Raw genomic sequence first — 21,628 nt, 5'->3', positions numbered from 1 at the left:
CTCAAATATTTTCCTTGATATTTGCTCGTCCGTTTTACTACGCGAAGATTTGGATGTCTTGGAAAAACATGTAATGAGGACAATGTGTGTGCTCGAAACGGTCATTCCACTGGCTTTATTTGACATTATGGGACACTTACTTGTACACTTGATTGAAGAATGTAGACTCGGAGGACTGGTTTACTATTGTTGGATGTACCCTTTTGAGCGATTGTTGAAGCATATGAAAGATAAGGCCGGCAATTGAGCACGGGTGGAAGGTTCAATTGCGGAGAGATATGTTGAGGAAGAAATGATCAATTTTTCTTCATTTTACATTCGCTCCTCCATAAACACGGTTCATAATACCGCACGTCGGAATGAAGTTGTGGTTAAAGCACAAGAAGAAAATATTTTAGAAGTTTTTAGATATCCTCTTCAAACTATTGGAAAGCACGTTGTTGGGTATTAAAATAAAAGTGATTTGATGATTTCAGAATATTATGTGCTACTAAATATGCCGGAAGTTCAACCGTACATTCGGTAATTTACTACATGTGTCTTTTGTAATTAAATGTTAATTTACTACATGTGTATTTTGTATAGTGTCATATATAATTTACTAATCACTTTTGTGTTTCAGGGAATTTGATGCCCACATACGTGCGAATGATCCACATATATCAAATGAAAGATTGGAGTCGCTCCAAAAATCCGAATTTAAGCCTTGGTTTAGAGAAAAGGTACTTTCATTAATCCACATATTATATGGTATATTTGATATAAAAATATCTAATATAATACATATTTTTATCGTGTATAGGTTGAAAATAGTGTAAACTATGACCTTTTCAAACATTTGATTGATGGACCGGTATGCAATATTTTCTCTTTTCAAGATTGTTTGGTTAATGGATATAAGTTTCATGTTAATGATGGGGTTTTTGTTAAAGGCACTTTTCACTATGATGTTCTTGTTAATTACTATGGTCAAATAGAAGAAATTATTAAGCTTACCTATGGAGAAGTAAATTTTATTTATTTATTTAGATGTCATTGGTTTGATAGTGTTGGAAATGGTGTTCGGGTTGATAAAAATCGTGTTGTGACTATTGATGTGAAATCAAGGTTGAAGTCGAATGAAATATTTATTTTGGCTAGTCAAGCAATTCAAGTATACTATGCTCCTAGTGTATTGAATCCTCGGAGCAATTTGTATACCGTTGTGAATTGTAAAAATCGTCCTATTGATGAAACTACCAATGAATCAAATGAAGAGGCTTTTCAAGAGAATGTATCAAATGCGTCCTCATCGTCCTTTTTCATTGATTTCGCACAATACGATCCCATTCGAATTGATTGAACTCAAAATATGGAAGAAGAAGAGGAAGAAGATGAAGAATTACAAGAAGACGAAGAAGTTAAAAGAGGAGAAGAAGAAGAAGAAGAAGAAGAAGAAGAAGAAGCAGAAGAAGCAGAAGAAGAAGCAGAAGAAGAAGAAGAAGAAGAAGAAGAAGAAGAAGAAGAAAAAGAAGAAGAGGAAGAAGAGGAAGAAGAGGAAGAAGAGGAAGAAGAGGAAGAAGTGGAAGAAGAGGAAGAAGAGGAAGAAGAAGAAGAAGAAGAACGAAGAATTGAAGAAGAAGAAGAAACCGATGTTTTTGAAGATATTGATTGATATGTATTTTGAAATTTAATTGTACTAGTAATGAATTTTAATGGTGAATTTTCTACATTTTTTATATTGGTAAATTTTCTACATTCTCTATATTTAAAATATTGTTAAATTTTCTGGTTGTAAATAACATCTAGTAGGAAATAACCTCTAGTAGGAAATAACTGGTTGGAAATAACCTCTAGTAGGAAATAACTGGTTGGAAATAACATTTGGTAGGAAATATGTGGTAGAAAATGCCGGTTCCCAACCTTCTATTTTAAAACCTACTAAAAACGACATATTTCTAACCAATAATTTCCTACCAAAACTAGTAGGAAACGACTACCACCTATTTCCCACCAATATTGGTAGGAAATGTGAGAAAACTATTACGAAAAGAAAATATTAAATATGAAAATGGTTCGATAAATTAAAACTTTTCAAGTGAAATGTTATTTTAATGTGAAATAAAACTAGGAAAAAAATTTGGGTAAGAAAATAAAAATGACTAAGAAAATCGTTTAGAAAATGGAACGTCGAGATTGTTCGAAGATTGAGTTAGGTTTTCAACTCAAAGTGTCGGGGATGCGTTAGACATTTGGATTTTTTTTAATAATTCAACTTTACGGATGATTAGATATATGAGTTTATACATGTAGTCGAAATATAGAATTTTTAAAAATTAAGCTATTAAGTATTTATAATAGATCTATAGAAAAAAAAATACAAGAAAAATATTTTTTTTTTGTACTGTTCGCCCATGGTTTGTCACATTTCCGTTGATCAAACTCTATAAACATGAACATTTATTCATTTTAATAGTGAAACTCTAAAAGTTAGTTGATTACACTTATAGTCCCGTATTTTTATTTGTTTTTTGGATAATTATAATTATTGCGAAAAGAAAATATTAAATATGAAAATGAATCGATAAATTAAAACTTTTCAAGTGAAATGTCATTTTATTGTGAAATAAAACTAGGAAAAAAATTTGGGTAAGAAAACAATTATGACTAAGAAAATCGTTTAGAAACGTCGAGATTGTTCGAAGATTGAGTTAGGTTTTTAACTCAAAGTGTCGAGGATGTTGAGGATTACACACTTGTATTTTTTTTTTTAATAATCCAACCTTAAGGATGATTAGATACATTAATTTTATACATGTTGTCGAAATATTGAATTTTTAAAAATTAAGCTATTATATTTTTATAATAGATCTATAAAACAAACTTTTAATTCCTACCAAAATTGGTAGGTTTTGCCCAAAAAAGTTGTTTGTCCTTTTCCTACTAGGGTATTTCCTACCAAGTGTAGTCTGAAATACACCTAAAACTGGTAGGAAAAGGCAACACCTGAAAATAATAATTAAATTATTATTTTAATAATCTCATAAAATATTTGATTTTAAATAAAAATTATCCAATTTTTTTTAACTAAGATATACTTGTTTGTGCCAATTTTTTCAGAAAAACCATTTTGGCTCAATGGCTAGTATATTGTAAATGATTCTGTGAGGATTGATTTCGAATCCCACCTCATTTTTTTGGCATTTCCGTCACATTTTTGGCGAAAAAATTGAATTTACCGCGCATGTCAAAACCCACCAGTTTTGGGATCAAAACCTACCAAAATTGGTAGGTTCTGATCAAACAATAAAATATTAAAAAATTAATTCGGGATTAAACACATATACCCTACTAAGATTATTCTTTCATTTCGAGCAGCCACATTTCTTCACCATACTCTCTCTCTCTGTTTACCCTACCAGTTCATCATATCTTCTTCATCTCTTCGTCATCTCTTCATCATCTCTTCATCTATTTCGATCGATAAGCTTTCTTCATCTATTCATTTCTTCGTCTATTCGTTTATATATTTTACCTTTTGTTATTATTCGTTTTTTATTCGATTTTATATGATTATGTGTGTATATGATCATATGTATGCATTATTGTGTATTGGGTATTGGGTATTATGGATTAGATGTTTATTGTGTTTGGGGTGTTAACTTTTGAAATTTTAAAGAGTATCGGGTGTTAAACCGGGGATTTTAGGCTAGATATTGAGGCTTTTGGGCAATATGCATGCAATATTTATGGGTTGTGTTTATTATGCATGCTTTTACTATGGGTTGTGCTTAAATGTGATTTTAAGTCCATCAAAATTGATTTTTGATGAAACTATGTTTTGACTATGGGTTTTTCAGTCATTTTTTACTAAACTATGTGCTTAAATATGTATTTTGATGTTTTTTATGTTTATTTAAGTTTACGTATTAAGTTTTAGGTATACGTATGATGTTGTAGTGGATTAGTATTGTAATATGCAATGGATTCACATACACATGTGTACTAGTCATATATAGTTGTAAAATAGTGTGTGTTTGGTCGATAGTGTGTGTTTGGTCGGTCGACAAAATGTGCGTAGTGTGTGTCTGTTGCTATGCCAACAGACATATATGTTGAAGCTTAGTCCGTTAGGGTTGAAGCTTAGGAAGAGCCTAGTCATATATGTTGGCATTTGGATATTTATAATTAATTTGAAATTGTTCAAAATTTCATTAGGTCAAGTTAAGTAAATGCAATGATATACTACTACATCTGTTGTCTTGAAGTATGGTTTTATGTAGGATTAGAGTTGGGCTCCGGCCATTTCAACTTTATAAGTTAAGCTTTGTAAACTATAATCAAGAAACTATATAATTGACACTTCCAGACTGCTAACAATATAGGAAAATCCCACTGATTCATGCAGAGTTTTGTCTAGTCTGATAAGATAAATGCGCAGTTAGTTCTCAGATCAATGAAAATTATGAAATCAAAGCTAATTAGTTAAGAGTAAACACCTGAATCTTTTTGTGTAACTTAATTAATTATGTTTAATATTAATCATGAGCACTCATAAACCTCATATTATTGGTTCTTAAACAAAAAGATAATGCATTAAGTTATATGTTTAATGCATATCATCCATGAGAATTAACTAGCTAGGTCACTTAAGCATTTTAATATTATTTTTTACAGGGTTATTGGAAAAGGTTTTCCAGGATAAGATTCCGGTGACATCTGCAAAGAAAAGCAAAAAAGTTCCAGTGAATAAGAATGGAAAGATCGCTAAGTCTAAGAAAAATGCGAGTTCACGCAAAGGAAAAGGCAAAGGCAAAGTGACGGCAACATCAAAGGAAAAGGTCAAAGCTTTAGCGATATCACAGTCTTATCCCCGGGGGAAGACAAGGGCATAATTGGTTGAGTGGATGGGTCCAAGAAAGCGAGCAAACTCCCGTGGACTCTTTGGTTCCACACCTCCAGTAAAGCCGACTCGTATTGATATTTCAAATGGAGTGTAAGTCTAAATTTATAGACTGTTGCATTTTATTCTTTACTACTTTACCTAACTTTAATATATATCCAATTAGTAACGATTATTATTTTTGTAGCATAATGCATGATGAAGCAAAAAAGACAATTCTGGGCATTGTTCACGGGTTCTGGCCAGTGGGAGCTTACACGTGGACTGATATCAATGATAAGTATCCTAAATGGGTTGAGAAAGTTATTACTGAACTCTATGTAAGTATCCATCTTCTTGAATTTGATTTACTTTAAAATACACATGTACTTTTAATTGATAGTTTAGTTGTTTGCTACTGTGTTTGTGTTTTTGTTTGCTCCAAGATTTGGCAATTAAATCAGAATGAAGAGGTAAAGGCTCCTCTGTTTCAGTAGTAGTATTACTAAAATAAGATTGATGGTGTTAGGGTTTGATTGGGGGAGAATATATATATATATAATTAAGATTAAGATGACATGATGGTTGATTTTGAAAATGGTAAAAATATTATCATGGTGTCAGTAAAAGGCAGAGGAGGTTAAGTTATTTTTTGATTGTGTGATGGTTGTGAAAGATATACTTGGGATAATTTTTGGAGTAATGTCAGATTTGTAGTCTACAACCAACTCTGTAGATTTACCACTCATCATGTCTCTCTGCTAGATTTTATATTTTCATCCGTTACCTTTTTGTTTTCCAATTTTAGATAGGAAGCATCTAATATAAGAGTATTATTTTAGGACAAAATTGGTTTCTCAACTTTTGATTTTTATTTTATTATTAGACTATAGGTAATTGCTAATTTAAATGTTTTAAGAGGAAAAGGTTATGTTAAAAGGTGGCATTACATACTTATTTAAACATTTTATTTTGTTTACTATGATCATTTGCATGTAATTTCTGCACTATTGAACAACTTATGTTTATATAAATTGCAGAAATATTTCAGACATGAGAAGGGTCAAAGTCGTAAGTAGGCTTATAGGACTATAACTGGGCATCTCAAGGCATTGATTAAGCGAACAGTGCATGAAGAAAACGAGCGAGTTTATGCAAATTCCGAGAAGTTAAAAAAGCCGCTGCTGGAAGTTAAACCTTCCTACTTCAGTGATCTGGTATGGGAAGGGATGGTTCATTTCTTGGAGTCGGATGAACACAAGCTATGATAATCTAGTAAAATAGAACTTGGATTTAGAATCTTGTTTATTAATATTAATTATCTTTATGCATCTATATGTTAGATTTTAACTGAGGAAAAGAATGGCGTTATGCCAACTCGCCTTGAAGTATGGGATAAAACACACACTCACAAGGAAACGGATGCTGATGGCATGCCAATTACACAACTGAGGCTGCAAAGGAAATTGCGGTATGAAATTAAAATTGGATAATTTGTTTTATATAACTTATTAGAAGTAAATGACAATATATCTGAGTTTTTAACGAGTTTGATTATGCATTTATATGTTGAAATACAAGTTAGGTTTTCTATGCATATTAGAATTCATAATGCTGGATTTTGCATAAACTCACTGTTCTCACTGTGTAGCCAAATCTTGTGAACTCCAGAACTTTATTAGACTTTGCCCTATACAGTTTATATAAGCAATTAACGTCCCACGTATTTACTGGTATTTCTTTTTTGGATTTTTTTTAATTAGCCGAATAGATGATTCTACCATATATCTCAAGATGATTTTGATAGTGAAATTTAGGCTTGTTTCATAATGCTGGATTTTGCAAATATGTCTTAATGTTTATTAGCCAAATCTTGTGAACTCCAGAACTTTATTTGATTTGCTCTATACAGTTCATAATGCTGAATTTTGTAAATGTGTCTTTATGTGTCTTAATGCAAATTTAGGCTTGTTTCATAGTGAAATTTATCAACATCTTATTTTTATCTGAGTTTGTTTTATAGTGAATTCACTCAGTTTGTTTCAAATAAAGTGCTGCATCTCGTGAAAGAGCTTGTGGAAGATATGTTCAAGAGGTATCAGGAGAAGGAAAAAGAGGTAATTTTCTTTTGCAATTTTCGTACCAATCTGCCATTTATTCAGCGTCGATGATTTATCGCGAATCGGTTGTGTATTGCAGGTTCTTTATAGTTCTGATGAGGAGACTGATGTAACAAACATCTCTGACGATGAAAGCGATGTTGAGGCTGCTGATGGGGAAGGTCAGAATGCTAATGGGGAAGAAGGCGCATCTGAAGGCGAAGATGAAGAAGGAAATTCTGAAGGCTCCGATCGTGAGGATGACTAAATCTGCTCCCCTGAAACTCTTTATTTTATGAAGTTTGTCATTAAAATTGTTAGACTTAAATGCTTTTGGTTAAAATGCTTTTGGTTAGACTTAGATTGTTTTCAGTATTACGCTCTTGTAAGCATTATTAGGATAATGGTGAATTTCTGAAGTAGGGATATAGTTGCCGGAAACTTAGCTTTTATTTTTAATTATGGATGGTTGGTCAATCCTTAGTGTCCGGTAACTATGTCCGGAAATGATACAATTGTTCAAATTATGAATTGATCATGTACTGAATTCTATTTTGTGCTTGTTGATTATGTATTTGTATGTTGGTTACTTGTGTTTTAGTTTGTGTTTGGCTTTAGTTTATGGCAATGACCAGAAATAAATAATTTTTTTGGCAAATAAATAATAAAATCCTACCAAATATAACCTACCAGAATACCCATTACAAACCCAGAATGGTAGGTTTTGGTTCTTATATAAACTAAGATATATAGTAGGAAAAGGTTGGTAGAAAATGTTGATCAATCAAAGCCTACCAACGTTGGTAGGAAAAAATGACACAAAACCTACCAATTCTGGTAGGAAAAGGGCTTGACTTTGTCAAAGGGACGTGCCACGTGGCATGCCACGTATCTGGGCCACACAATCCAAATCATCAACTAGGGTCCATATTTGAATGACGTGGCAGGTGATGTGGCGTTTTATGGCAAGTGGGGTCAATTGAAATACAAACATCAATTCCTACCACAAAGCAATTCCGACTGGCGCAACTCCCACCAAGCCTTTTGGTAGGAATTGCCTCCTTTTCCTACCAGAAATAGACCATTTCCTACCAAAATGCTGGTAGGAAATAGCCGTTTTTCTCGTAGTGTAATTATTTTTTTTGTGGATAAAAATATAAATCTCAAACTTTTATTCACAAAAAGAATTTGAAAAATAATTAACAAAGACATACGGTTAATGCAACTTAAATTACGGGTAAAAGTCTTGACACATAAATTGGGATGGGACGGAGGAGTAACATTATTTGCATTTCAATCTTTTGCAGACTTCAAAACTTGCCATCACTCCGATAAATTATAACTTTTATTTAGTATTCTTATAAAATTTCGTGTTGTGTTGAAAATATAAACACACATTAATGTGCCATTTTTATTTTACAAAATTGTTGGTCTATGATTCCATGCAAGTAGTTCAAGTTGTGTTTTGAATAAATTTCAGTACCATATTCGCCTTATCTCCGATTAAAGATTTATAATACGGTTTTGTTGTGTGCCATAAACACAGACTTTTATAATTTTAGATTGGCCAATACTCCCTCTGTTTTCATTTATATGTCGTTTGACTCTTTCTTGCACACAATCCTGAGTATTTTTGACTACATAGATAAAATAATTTTTTTAAAATTTTTATTTTTCTAAATTAAAGTTTTAGTTATATATTTTTATTCACAGAAAGAAAAAATTAAAAAATATTATTCTAACTATGCGGTCAAAACACTTAAAAGTTAGTGTGTGCAAAAATCAAAGATCACATAATAAAAAACAGAGGAGTACTTAAATAATGGTGACCCCTGCATTAACAACAAATACACCAATCAAGCCACTCCAAACTTTATTAAGTTTTATTGTTTAGTATGTGCTCATGGGCACATACTAGACAAACCCTTTATAATATACTAGTTGATAACTGTGAGAAACATGGGCCGAGATCGAAAAATTAATATTAAATGATTATATAAATTAATTTTAAATTATAATTAAAATAAATAATAAATAAAGGTATCACTTAAAAGAGGTTTCACTTAATAAAGGCTATTATTGTGAATCAATAATATGCCACATATTCTTATTTTTAATCCATAATATCTCGAATAATATTGAATTTGAACATAACAAAGCATAGTAAACTTGGTCCAGTTTAAGAATCTGGAGATGTTGGGAACAAGGGAAGCAACTGTGGTTGAGGCTTGCTAGCAGTAGCTGGTGGACTAGGATACAAATAATGTTCCTCCTGAGGTACAAAAGGTGACAATGATGTTCCTGGACTTGGACTCCCTTGTGCCAAAACCGTGTCCAATGTTGACACAGGCGAGACATTTGTCACTCTCTTTCTTGGTGCAAACGCAGACTCGGGTAACCCATTTTGGTTCAATTGTAGTTGGAAGTTTCTAGCGTGTTCTTGGAGTTTGAACGATGGTCTTACTGGACCAATGTTAACAGGGTTGTGCTTTGCATTGAAATGTGGAGAAGTAGTGATGGGGAGCTTCTCCACTGTTGGTCTGGCTCCTGTTAGTTTCTGGACCACATCACGAAAGTTTGATGGGTCAACATGAACACTAATGGCATTTTCTAGTTGCGGTGATTTGTTATTGTTTGGTTTGGGAGAGTAAGAGAAACTAGAAGAAGCCATAGAGATTGAAAGAGAGAGTGTTGAAAATGATACACTTAGTTGATAAAACTACTTTGAATGCAATGAGACTCTAAAAGTTTATTTCAACTCTTGAAGAGACCATCTTGAAAAATGAATTAGTTGCATACTCGAGCCAATATAAGCCATAATGAATTAAGTAGGACTTTAAGACTTTTGTGTGGTGATGACGATCTACACTAATTGTTAAGGAACTGAATTTGGAAATATAAGGCGGTGCAGCTGGAAAGTTGGGACTCAAAGGTCATTTATTTGCATGTATCTGCTTAACTTTTTTTCTTTTCTGTAAGTATCTCCTTAACTTTTAATTTTGTACCGCCTAGATATGTGCTTTGTAACAACTGTTTTCATTTGTAATGTATAAGTATTTATTTTAGAGATAAAGATTTATTATAAAATTCGAGAATTTGATGGCTTGGGGAAGAAGGTAGGTAGTGAGGTAATTGATGTTAACTAGTTACATGGTATTGAAATTTGAGTTAAATTATTATTTTAGATAATTGCAAAATACTAAGAAAATTGATTTGCTGATATACTAATTATTTGTTTAAATTGATTTAATCAATATAATGTTATAATATACTGTTACATGATTAATATAAATTTTCATAGGTGAGATCAATATATATAATGTTATTATTATAAACTTAAACTAATGGATAGAGGAGATGGAGGGGTCTTTGTGTAAAATAATATAGTTAATTTCAGTTGTTTTTAAATATTTGTACGTGCTAAATTTTAGTTTTGAATGACATTATTAGATTATAAACAATTAAAATTTGATTTTCCAATTTAGAAAATTTTGGATAACAAATTATTTGATCAAATTATGTTACATATAATACATTATTTACATAATTTCGGATTTTCAAAATATAATATAAGAAACTATCTATAATAATAATAATAGTAATAAAAAGTGACCCAAATGTCCCCAAATTCTTTTGCCTTTTTTTTTGCCAAATTTAAAGCAGATTTCATTAATGACTTTAAAGAGATTCAATCGAGACAAACCCCCAACTGATCATGCAACCAGGTTGAAAAACAAATAGAGCTAAATAATTAGCCATTTTGTTTCCGGATTGCTTACTGAAAATTAAAAATGAAGGTAATGGTTTCCCGGACAATCCAGAACGCATCTCCCCCGAAAACACTAGTTTCACAATTGACCCTCACATTAATTCGATTGATATTACAATGTTCAGAGGACTCAGTTGCAACAACGAAGTTTAGAGGCCTCATGTTATGAACAAATATTTTTTGTGAGAGGTGAGCATATGTGATTTTCACCACCGTTCCAAACGCACCCCAGCTATCTACCTGCCGGACACCAGCTATAGACCTGCCGAAAGTGTTGTTGATGCGAGATATCCAGATCTCCCAATACACCATCCAATTCATTTTCAACACAACCACCACATCGCACAAAGCGAGACACATCGTATAAAGCGAGACAATCAAACACACAAATAATAACTTCAACAGAACAATACGAAAAAACCCAAAATTCAAAAATCTCGGAATAACACCAAATTGTAATATGTTGTTAGACCAGAGATTTTGAATCCAAAAACTGAATTTTATTATAAAATCCAAGCTATTACCTTAATAGATCTGAAAACTAAAGTGAAGAATTGTAATGGATTTTTCGAGTTTTGTAATACAAATCTCGATTTTATTAAAGAAAAAGTGAATGAAAGAAGAAGATGAAGATAAATATGGAGATAGAGATGGTAGAAAGGGGGAAAAAGAAGGTAGGGCGGCTAGGGTTAGATGAAGCTAGGGGCGGCCGACTCTGATGCGAGAGAGAAATGCTCATTAATGAAGTTTGACTTAATCAATTTAAATTCTTTTAGTTTGCGTCTATAAATGAAATTGACATGCATTAACAAACACAGAGTCTGCATGCCAAGACTTTCTGCCATTTTTCAGTTCATAATTTACTACCCTATAATCCGTTTCATGCACGGCCTAATTATAACTTAATATTATTATTTATATAATAATTTTTGTAAAAATAAAAAAATTATAAAAGATATTTAAATAAAATATAATAATTATGTATTACTGATTTTAATGAAGTATATAGTTACTAAATTTTGGATATTTAAAATATTAAGTTTTAGAATATTGTTAAAGATTCTCATATATTTATTTTTAAAATTTAATAATATCATTACATATCAATACTATATTATTAAAATCAAAAGATATCAAAATGTGACATGGCTATTCATATTTTAATACTTACACCATAAATTCTTTATTTTATAACTAAAATTTTAGTTTACAAATCCTAAATTCAATTTTTTTTTACTTCGAAAACATCCATTTTTTAGTTATCGTTGTTTGTTAAACATAAGGAATCCTATTTCAACATAAGGAATCCTATTTCATAATGAAAGTTTTGTGTTTTTTCAATTTCATGTATTTTTAATTAAATTTTTAAATATAGTATTTGTATTTTTCTGATGTGTATTAATTATTAAGAATAATTGATTATGAGATTATTTGGTATGCGACTCCGAGAGAATTATAATTTGAATTAATTTTAGCCGATTAAGATGCATTTTTTTTCTTATTTTTAATAATAATAATGTTTTTGAAAGTGGTGTTAACAATTTTTAGGAAGCTATAAAGAAATAACCAATCATAACTTATCAGGTTTAAAATAACATATTACACATAAAATAACATTTTTAATGAAAATGATAAGTCGTTAGACTGTTTTTTGGACCAAACAAACTCATGTTTTGCTTATAATAGTATAATATAAATATATAGATTGATAATATTGTTTTTAAAATATTATTTTTGATTTCATTTGATCGGTTAGGTTAACATATTCCTAAAATTATGTTAATACCTTCCAAAATAAAGTTTAAACAAACATAATTTTATTAAAAAAATAAATAAACTATCTAATATAACTACAAATTCTATACGGGGAACAAAGAGAATAAAGTATCTAATAAATAATATTCAATTTGAATATAACAAAGCATAGTAACCTTGGTCCAGTTTAAGAATCTGGAGATGCTGGGAACAAGGGAAGCAACTGTGGTTGAGGCTTGCTAGCAGTACTAGCCGGTGGACTAGGATACAAATAAAAGCCTTTATTTGCCATAGCTATCTCCTCCACTGGTACAAAAGGTGACACTGATGTTCCTGGACTTGGACTCCCTCGTGCCAAAACCGTGTCCAATGTTGACACAGGCGAGACATTTATCACTCTCTTTCTTGGTGCAAACGCAGACTCAGTTAACCCATTTTGGTTCAACTGTAGTTGGAGGTTTCTAGCCGGTTCTTGGAGTTTGAACGATGGTCTTACTGCACCAACATTAACAGGGTTGTGCTTTGCATTGAAATGTGGAGAAGTAGTGATGGGGAGCTTCTCGACTGCTGGTCTGGCTCCTGTTAATTTCTGGACCACATCATGATAGTTTGATGGGTCAACATGAACACAAATGGCATTTTCTAGCTGCGGTGATTTGTTATTGTTTGGTTTGGGAGAGGAAGAGGAACTAGAAGAAGCCATGATAGAGATTGAAAGAGAAAGAGAGTGTTGAAAATGATACACTTAGTTGATAAAACTACTTTGAATGCAATGAGACTCTAAAAGTTTATTTCAACTCTTGAAGAGAGACCATCTTGAAAAATGAATTAGTTGCATACTCGAGCCAATATAGGCCAAAATGAATTAAGCAAGACTTTAAGACTTTTGTGTGGTGATGAGGATCTACAGTAATCGTTAAGGAACTGAATTTGGAAATATAAGGCAGTGCAGGTGGAAAGGTCAGACTCAAAGGTCATTATTTGTATGTATCTACTTAACTTTTTTTCTTATCTGTAGGCATCTCCTTAACTTTCAATTTTGTACGGCGTATTGGGAAGAAGGTAGGTGATTGATGTTAACTAGTTACATGGTATTGAAATTTGAGTTAAATTATTATTTTAGATAATTGCAAAATACTAAGAAAATTGATTTGTTGATATACTAATTGTTTGTTTTAATTGATTTAATCAATATAATGTTATAATATACTGTTACATGATTATAAATTTTCATAGGTGAGATCTATATATATAATGTTATTATTATAAACTTAAACTAATGGATAGAGGAGATGGAGGTGTTTGTGTAAAATAATATAGTTAATTTCGGTTCTTTTTAAATATTTGTTCGTGCTAAATTTTAGTTTTGAATGACATTATTAGATTATAAACAATTAAAATTTGATTTTCCAATTTATAAAATTTTGGATAACAAATTATTTGATCATAATTATGTTACATATAATACATTATTTACATAATTTCGGATTTTCAAATTATAATAGAAGAAACTATCTATAATAATAATAATAGTAATAAAAAGTGACCCAAATGTCCCGAAATTCTTTTGCCTTTTTTTTGCCAAATTTAAAGCAGATTTTATTAATGACTTGAAAGAGATTCAATCGGGACAAACCCCCAACTGATCATGCAACCAGATTGAAAAACAAATAGAGCTAAATAATTAGCCATTTTGTTTCCGGATTGCTTAACAAACTGAATACAAATATTCTGAAAATTAAAAATGAAGGTAATGGTTTCCCGGACAATCCAACACACATCTCCCCCGTAAACAGTAGTTTCACAATTGACCCTCACATTAATTCGATTGATATTACAATTTTCAGAGGACTCAGTTGCAACAATGAAGTTTAGAGGACTCATGTTATCAACAAATATTTTTTGTGAGAGGTGAGCATATGTGATTTTCACCACCGTTCCAAACGCACCCCAGCTATCTACGTGCCGAACACCAGCTATAGACCTGCCGAAAGTGTTGTTGATGCGAGAATCGTATAAAGCGAGACAATCAAACACACAAATAATAACTTCAACAGAACAATACGAAAAAACCAAAAATTCAAAAATCTCGGAATAACACCAAATTGTAATATGTTGTTAGACCAGAGATTTTGAAACCAAAAACTGAATTTTATTATAAAATCCAAGCTCTTACCTTAATAGATCTGAAAACTAAAGTGAAGAATTGTAATGGATTTTTCGAGTTTTGTAATACAAATCTCGATTTTATTAAAGAAAAAGTGAATGAAAGGAGAAGATGAAGATAAATATGGAGATAGAGATGATAGAAAGGGGAAAAAAAGGTAGGGCGGCTAGGGTTAGGTGAAGCTAGGGGCGGCCGACTCTGATGCGAGAGAGAAATGCTCATTAATGAAGTTTGACTTAACCAATTTAAATTCTTTTGCCTTTTAGTTTGCGTCTATACATGAAATTGACATGCATTAACAAACACAGAGTCTGCATGCCAAGACTTTCTGCCATTTTTCAGTTCATAATTTACTACCCTATAATCCGTTTCATGCACGGCCTAATTATAACTTAATATTATTATTTATATAATAATTTTTGTAAAAATAAAAAAAATTATAAAAGATATTTAAATAAAATATAATAATTATGTATTACTGATTTTAATGAAGTATATAGTTACTAAATTTTGGATATTTAAAATATTAAGTTTTAGAATATTGTTAAAGATTCTCATATATTTATTTTTAAAATTTAATAATACCATTACATATCAATACTATATTATTAAAATCAAAAGATATCAAAAATGTGACATGACTATTCATATTTTAATACTTACACCATAAATTCTTTATTTTATAACTAAAATTTTAGTTTACAAATCCTAAATTCAATTTTTTTTTACTTCGAAAACATCCATTTTTTAGTTATCGTTGTTTGTTAAACATAAGGAATCCTATTTCAACATAAGGAATCCTATTTCATAATGAAAGTTTTGTGTTTTTTCAATTTCATGTATTTTTAATTTAATTTTTAAATATAGTATTTGTATTTTTCTGATGTGTATTAATTATTAAGAATTAATTGATTATGAGATTATTTGGTATGCGACTCCGAGAGAATTATAATTTGAATTAATTTTAGGCGATTAAGATGCATTTTTTTTTCTTATTTTTAATATTAATAATGTTTTTGAAAGTGGTGTTAACAATTTTTAGGAAGCTATAAAGAAATAACCAATCATAACTTATCAGGTTTAAAATAACATATTACACTTAAAATAACATTTTTAATGAAAAATGATAAGTCGTTAGACTGTTTTTTGGACCAAACAAACTCATGTTTTGCTTATAATAGTATAATATAAATATATAGATTGATAATATTGTTTTTAAAATATTATTTTTGATTTCATTTGATCGGTTAGGTTAACATATTCCTAAAATTATGTTAATACCTTCCAAAATAAAGTTTAAACAAACATAATTTTATTAAAAAAATAAATAAACTATCTAATATAACTACAAATTCTATACGGGGAACAAAGAGAATAAAGTATCTAATAAATAATATTCAATTTGAATATAACAAAGCATAGTAACCTTGGTCCAGTTTAAGAATCTGGAGATGCTGGGAACAAGGGAAGCAACTGTGGTTGAGGCTTGCTAGCAGTACTAGCCGGTGGACTAGGATACAAATAAAAGCCTTTATTTGCCATAGCTATCTCCTCCACTGGTACAAAAGGTGACACTGATGTTCCTGGACTTGGACTCCCTCGTGCCAAAACCGTGTCCAATGTTGACACAGGCGAGACATTTATCACTCTCTTTCTTGGTGCAAACGCAGACTCAGTTAACCCATTTTGGTTCAACTGTAGTTGGAGGTTTCTAGCCGGTTCTTGGAGTTTGAACGATGGTCTTACTGCACCAACATTAACAGGGTTGTGCTTTGCATTGAAATGTGGAGAAGTAGTGATGGGGAGCTTCTCGACTGCTGGTCTGGCTCCTGTTAATTTCTGGACCACATCATGATAGTTTGATGGGTCAACATGAACACAAATGGCATTTTCTAGCTGCGGTGATTTGTTATTGTTTGGTTTGGGAGAGGAAGAGGAACTAGAAGAAGCCATGATAGAGATTGAAAGAGAAAGAGAGTGTTGAAAATGATACACTTAGTTGATAAAACTACTTTGAATGCAATGAGACTCTAAAAGTTTATTTCAACTCTTGAAGAGAGACCATCTTGAAAAATGAATTAGTTGCATACTCGAGCCAATATAAGCCAAAATGAATTAAGTAAGACTTTAAGACTTTTGTGTGGTGATGAGGATCTACAGTAATCGTTAAGGAACTGAATTTGGAAATATAAGGCAGTGCAGGTGGAAAGGTCAGACTCAAAGGTCATTATTTGCATGTATCTGCTTAACTTTTTTTCTTATCTGTAGGCATCTCCTTAACTTTCAATTTTGTACGGCATATTGGGAAGAAGGTAGGTGATTGATGTTAACTAGTTACATGGTATTGAAATTTGAGTTAAATTATTATTTTAGATAATTGCAAAATACTAAGAAAATTGATTTGTTGATATACTAATTGTTTGTTTTAATTGATTTAATCAATATAATGTTATAATATACTGTTACATGATTATAAATTTTCATAGGTGAGATCTATATATATAATGTTATTATTATAAACTTGAACTAATGGATAGAAGAGATGGAGGTGTTTGTGTAAAATAATATAGTTAATTTCGATTCTTTTTAAATATTTGTTCGTGCTAAATTTTAGTTTTGAATGACATTATTAGATTATAAACAATTAAAATTTGATTTTCCAATTTAGAAAATTTTGGATAACAAATTATTTGATCATAATTATGTTACATATAATACATTATTTACATAATTTCGGATTTTCAAATTATAATAGAAGAAACTATCTATAATAATAATAATAGTAATAAAAAGTGACCCAAATGTCCCGAAATTCTTTTGCCTTTTTTTTTTGCCAAATTTAAAGCAGATTTCATTAATGACTTTAAAGAGATTCAATCGGGACAAACCCCCAACTGATCATGCAACCAGATTGAAAAACAAATAGAGCTAAATAATTAGCCATTTTGTTTCCGGATTGCTTAACAAACTGAATACAAATATTCTGAAAATTAAAAATGAAGGTAATGGTTTCCCGGACAATCCAACACGCATCTCCCCGTAAACAGTAGTTTCACAATTGACCCTCACATTAATTCGATTGATATTACAATGTTCAGAGGACTCAGTTGCAACAACGAAGTTTAGAGGCCTCATGTTATGAACAAATATTTTTTGTGAGAGGTGAGCATATGTGATTTTCACCACCGTTCCAAACGCACCCCAGCTATCTACCTGCCGAACACCAGCTATAGACCTGCCGAAAGTGTTGTTGATGCGAGATATCGAGATCTTCCAATACACCATCTAATTCATTTTCAACACAACCACCACATCGCACAAAGCGAGACACATCGTATAAAACGAGACAATCAAACACACAAATAATAACTTCAACAGAACAATACGAAAAAACCAAAAATTCAAAAATCTCGGAATAACACCAAATTGTAATATGTTGTTAGACCAGAGATTTTGAATCCAAAAACTGAATTTTATTATAAAATCCAAGCTCTTACCTTAATAGATCTGAAAACTAAAGTGAAGAATTGTAATGGATTTTTCGAGTTTTGTAATACAAATCTCGATTTTATTAAAGAAAAAGTGAATGAAAGGAGAAGATGAAGATAAATATGGAGATAGAGATGGTAGAAAGGGGAAAAAAAGGTAGGGCGGATAGGGTTAGGTGAAGCTAGGGGCGGCCGACTCTGATGCGAGAGAGAAATACTCATTAATGAAGTTTGACTTAACCAATTTAAATTCTTTTGCCTTTTAGTTTGCGTCTATAAATGAAATTGACATGCATTAACAAACACAGAGTCTACATGCCAAGACTTTCTGCCATTTTTCAGTTCATAATTTACTACCCTATAATCCGTTTCATGCACGGCCTAATTATAACTTAATATTATTATTTATATAATAATTTTTGTAAAAATAAAAAAAATTATAAAAGATATTTAAATAAAATATAATAATTATGTATTACTGATTTTAATGAAGTATATAGTTACTAAATTTTGGATATTTAAAATATTAAGTTTTAGAATATTGTTAAAGATTCTCATATATTTATTTTTAAAATTTAATAATACCATTACATATCAATACTATATTATTAAAATTAAAAGATATGAAAAATGTGACATGGCTATTCATATTTTAATACTTACACCATAAATTCTTTATTTTTATAACTAAAATTTTAGTTTACAAATCCTAAATTCAATTTTTTTTTACTTGGAAAACATCCATTTTTTAGTTATCGTTGTTTGTTAAACATAAGGAATCCTATTTCAACATAAGGAATCCTATTTCATAATGAAAGTTTTGTGTTTTTTTCAATTTCATGTATTTTTAATTTAATTTTTAAATATAGTATTTGTATTTTTCTGATGTGTATTAATTATTAAGAATTAATTGATTATGAGATTATTTGGTATGCGACTCCGAGAGAATTATAATTTGAATTAATTTTAGGCGATTAAGATGCATTTTTTTTCTTATTTTTAATATTAATAATGTTTTTGAAAGTGGTGTTAACAATTTTTAGGAAGCTATAAAGAAATAACCAATCATAACTTATCAGGTTTAAAATAACATTTTTAATGAAAAATGATAAGTCGTTAGACTGTTTTTTGGACCAAACAAACTCATGTTTTGCTTATAATAGTATAATATAAATATATAGATTGATAATATTGTTTTCAAAATATTATTTTTGATTTCATTTGATCCGTTAGGTTAACATATTCCTAAAATTATGTTAATACCTTCCAAAATAAAGTTTAAACAAACATAATTTTATTAAAAAAATAAATAAACTATCTAATATAACTACAAATTCTATACGGGGAATAAAGAGAAATAATATTCAATTTGAATATAACAAAGCATAGTAAACTTGGTCCAGTTTAAGAATCTGGAGATGTTGGGAACAAGGGAAGAAACTGTGGTTGAGGCTTGCTAGCAGTACTAGCCGGTGGACTAGGATACAAATAAAAGCCTTTATTTGCCATAGCTATCTCCTCCACTGGTACAAAAGGTGACACTGATGTTCCTGGACTTGGACTCCCTCGTGCCAAAACCGTGTCCAATGTTGACACAGGCGAGACATTTATCACTCTCTTTCTTGGTGCAAAGGCAGACTCAGTTAACCCATTTTGGTTCAACTGTAGTTGGAGGTTTCTAGCTGGTTCTTGGAGTTTGAACGATGGTCTTACTGCACCAACATTAACAGGGTTGTGCTTTGCATTGAAATGTGGAGAAGTAGTGATGGGGAGCTTCTCGACTGCTGGTCTGGCTCCTGTTAATTTCTGGACCACATCATGATAGTTTGATGGGTCAACATGAACACAAATGGCATTTTCTAGCTGCGGTGATTTGTTATTGTTTGGTTTGGGAGAGGAAGAGGAACTAGAAGAAGCCATGATAGAGATTGAAAGAGAAAGAGAGTGTTGAAAATGATACACTTAGTTGATAAAACTACTTTGAATGCAATGAGACTCTAAAAGTTTATTTCAACTCTTGAAGAGAGACCATCTTGAAAAATGATTAGTTGCATACTCGAGCCAATATAAGCCAAAATGAATTAAGTAAGACTTTAAGACTTTTGTGTGGTGATGAGGATCTACAGTAATCGTTAAGGAACTGAATTTGGAAATATAAGGCAGTGCAGGTGGAAAGGTCAGACTCAAAGGTCATTATTTGCATGTATCTGCTTAACTTTTTTTCTTATCTGTAGGCATCTCCTTAACTTTCAATTTTGTACGGCGTATTGGGAAGAAGGTAGGTGATTGATGTTAACTAGTTACATGGTATTGAAATTTGAGTTAAATTATTATTTTAGATAATTGCAAAATACTAAGAAAATTGATTTGCTGATATACTAATTATTTGTTTAAATTGATTTAATCAATATAATGTTATAATATACTGTTACATGATTAATATAAATTTTCATAGGTGAGATCAATATATATAATGTTATTATTATAAACTTAAACTAATGGATAGAGGAGATGGAGGGGTCTTTGTGTAAAATAATATAGTTAATTTCAGTTGTTTTTAAATATTTGTACGTGCTAAATTTTAGTTTTGAATGACATTATTAGATTATAAACAATTAAAATTTGATTTTCCAATTTAGAAAATTTTGGATAACAAATTATTTGATCAAAATTATGTTACATATAATACATTATTTACATAATTTCGGATTTTCAAAATATAATATAAGAAACTATCTATAATAATAATAATAGTAATAAAAAGTGACCCAAATGTCCCCAAATTCTTTTGCCTTTTTTTTTTGCCAAATTTAAAGCAGATTTCATTAATGACTTTAAAGAGATTCAATCGAGACAAACCCCCAACTGATCATGCAACCAGGTTGAAAAATAAATAGAGCTAAATAATTAGCCATTTTGTTTCCGGATTGCTTAACAAACTGAATACAAATATTCTGAAAATTAAAAATGAAGGTAATGGTTTCTCGGACAATCCAACACGCATCTCCCCCGAAAATAGTAGTTTCACAATTGACCCTCACATTAATTCGATTGATATTACAATGTTCAGAGGACTCAGTTGCAACAACGAAGTTTAGAGGCCTCATGTTATGAACAAATATTTTTTGTGAGAGGTGAGCATATGTGATTTTCACCACCGTTCCAAACGCACCCCAGCTATCTACCTGCCGAACACCAGCTATAGACCTGCCGAAAGTGTTGTTGATGCGAGATATCGAGATCTCCCAATACACCATCCAATTCATTTTCAACACAACCACCACATCGCACAAAGCGAGACACATCGTATAAAGCGAGACAATCAAACACACAAATAATAACTTCAACAGAACAATACGAAAAAACCAAAAATTCAAAAATCTCGGAATATCACCAAATTGTAATATGTTGTTAGACCAGAGATTTTGAATCCAAAAACTGAATTTAATTATAAAATCCAAGCTCTTACCTTAATAGATCTGAAAACTA

General features: G+C 30.8%; 4 protein-coding genes across 4 annotated transcripts; all 4 read right to left on the bottom strand.

Annotated features, from left to right (window-relative positions):
* Positions 1-9,139: 9,139 nt before the first annotated feature.
* Positions 9,140-9,631, bottom strand: LOC141718190 (VQ motif-containing protein 11-like). Its single transcript, XM_074520569.1, has one exon. It carries the CDS (start codon positions 9,629-9,631, stop codon positions 9,140-9,142), a length of 492 nt encoding a protein of 163 aa, XP_074376670.1.
* A 3,040-nt stretch (positions 9,632-12,671) lies between these two features.
* LOC141718189 (VQ motif-containing protein 11-like) lies at positions 12,672-13,187 on the bottom strand. The gene has a single exon (XM_074520568.1). It carries the CDS (start codon positions 13,185-13,187, stop codon positions 12,672-12,674), a length of 516 nt encoding a protein of 171 aa, XP_074376669.1.
* Positions 13,188-16,088: 2,901 nt separating this feature from the next.
* Positions 16,089-16,604, bottom strand: LOC141718188 (VQ motif-containing protein 11-like). Its single transcript, XM_074520567.1, has one exon. It carries the CDS (start codon positions 16,602-16,604, stop codon positions 16,089-16,091), a length of 516 nt encoding a protein of 171 aa, XP_074376668.1.
* Positions 16,605-19,543: 2,939 nt separating this feature from the next.
* Positions 19,544-20,059, bottom strand: LOC141718187 (VQ motif-containing protein 11-like). Its single transcript, XM_074520566.1, has one exon. It carries the CDS (start codon positions 20,057-20,059, stop codon positions 19,544-19,546), a length of 516 nt encoding a protein of 171 aa, XP_074376667.1.
* Between the last annotated feature and the right edge of the window lie 1,569 nt (positions 20,060-21,628).

The sequence above is a fragment of the Apium graveolens genome, chromosome 4 (genome assembly GCF_009905375.1).
Source record: "Apium graveolens cultivar Ventura chromosome 4, ASM990537v1, whole genome shotgun sequence".
NCBI lineage: Eukaryota > Viridiplantae > Streptophyta > Magnoliopsida > Apiales > Apiaceae > Apium > Apium graveolens.
The sequence above is the reverse complement of the archived record's forward strand: the minus strand, read 5'-3'. Positions and strand labels throughout refer to the sequence as shown.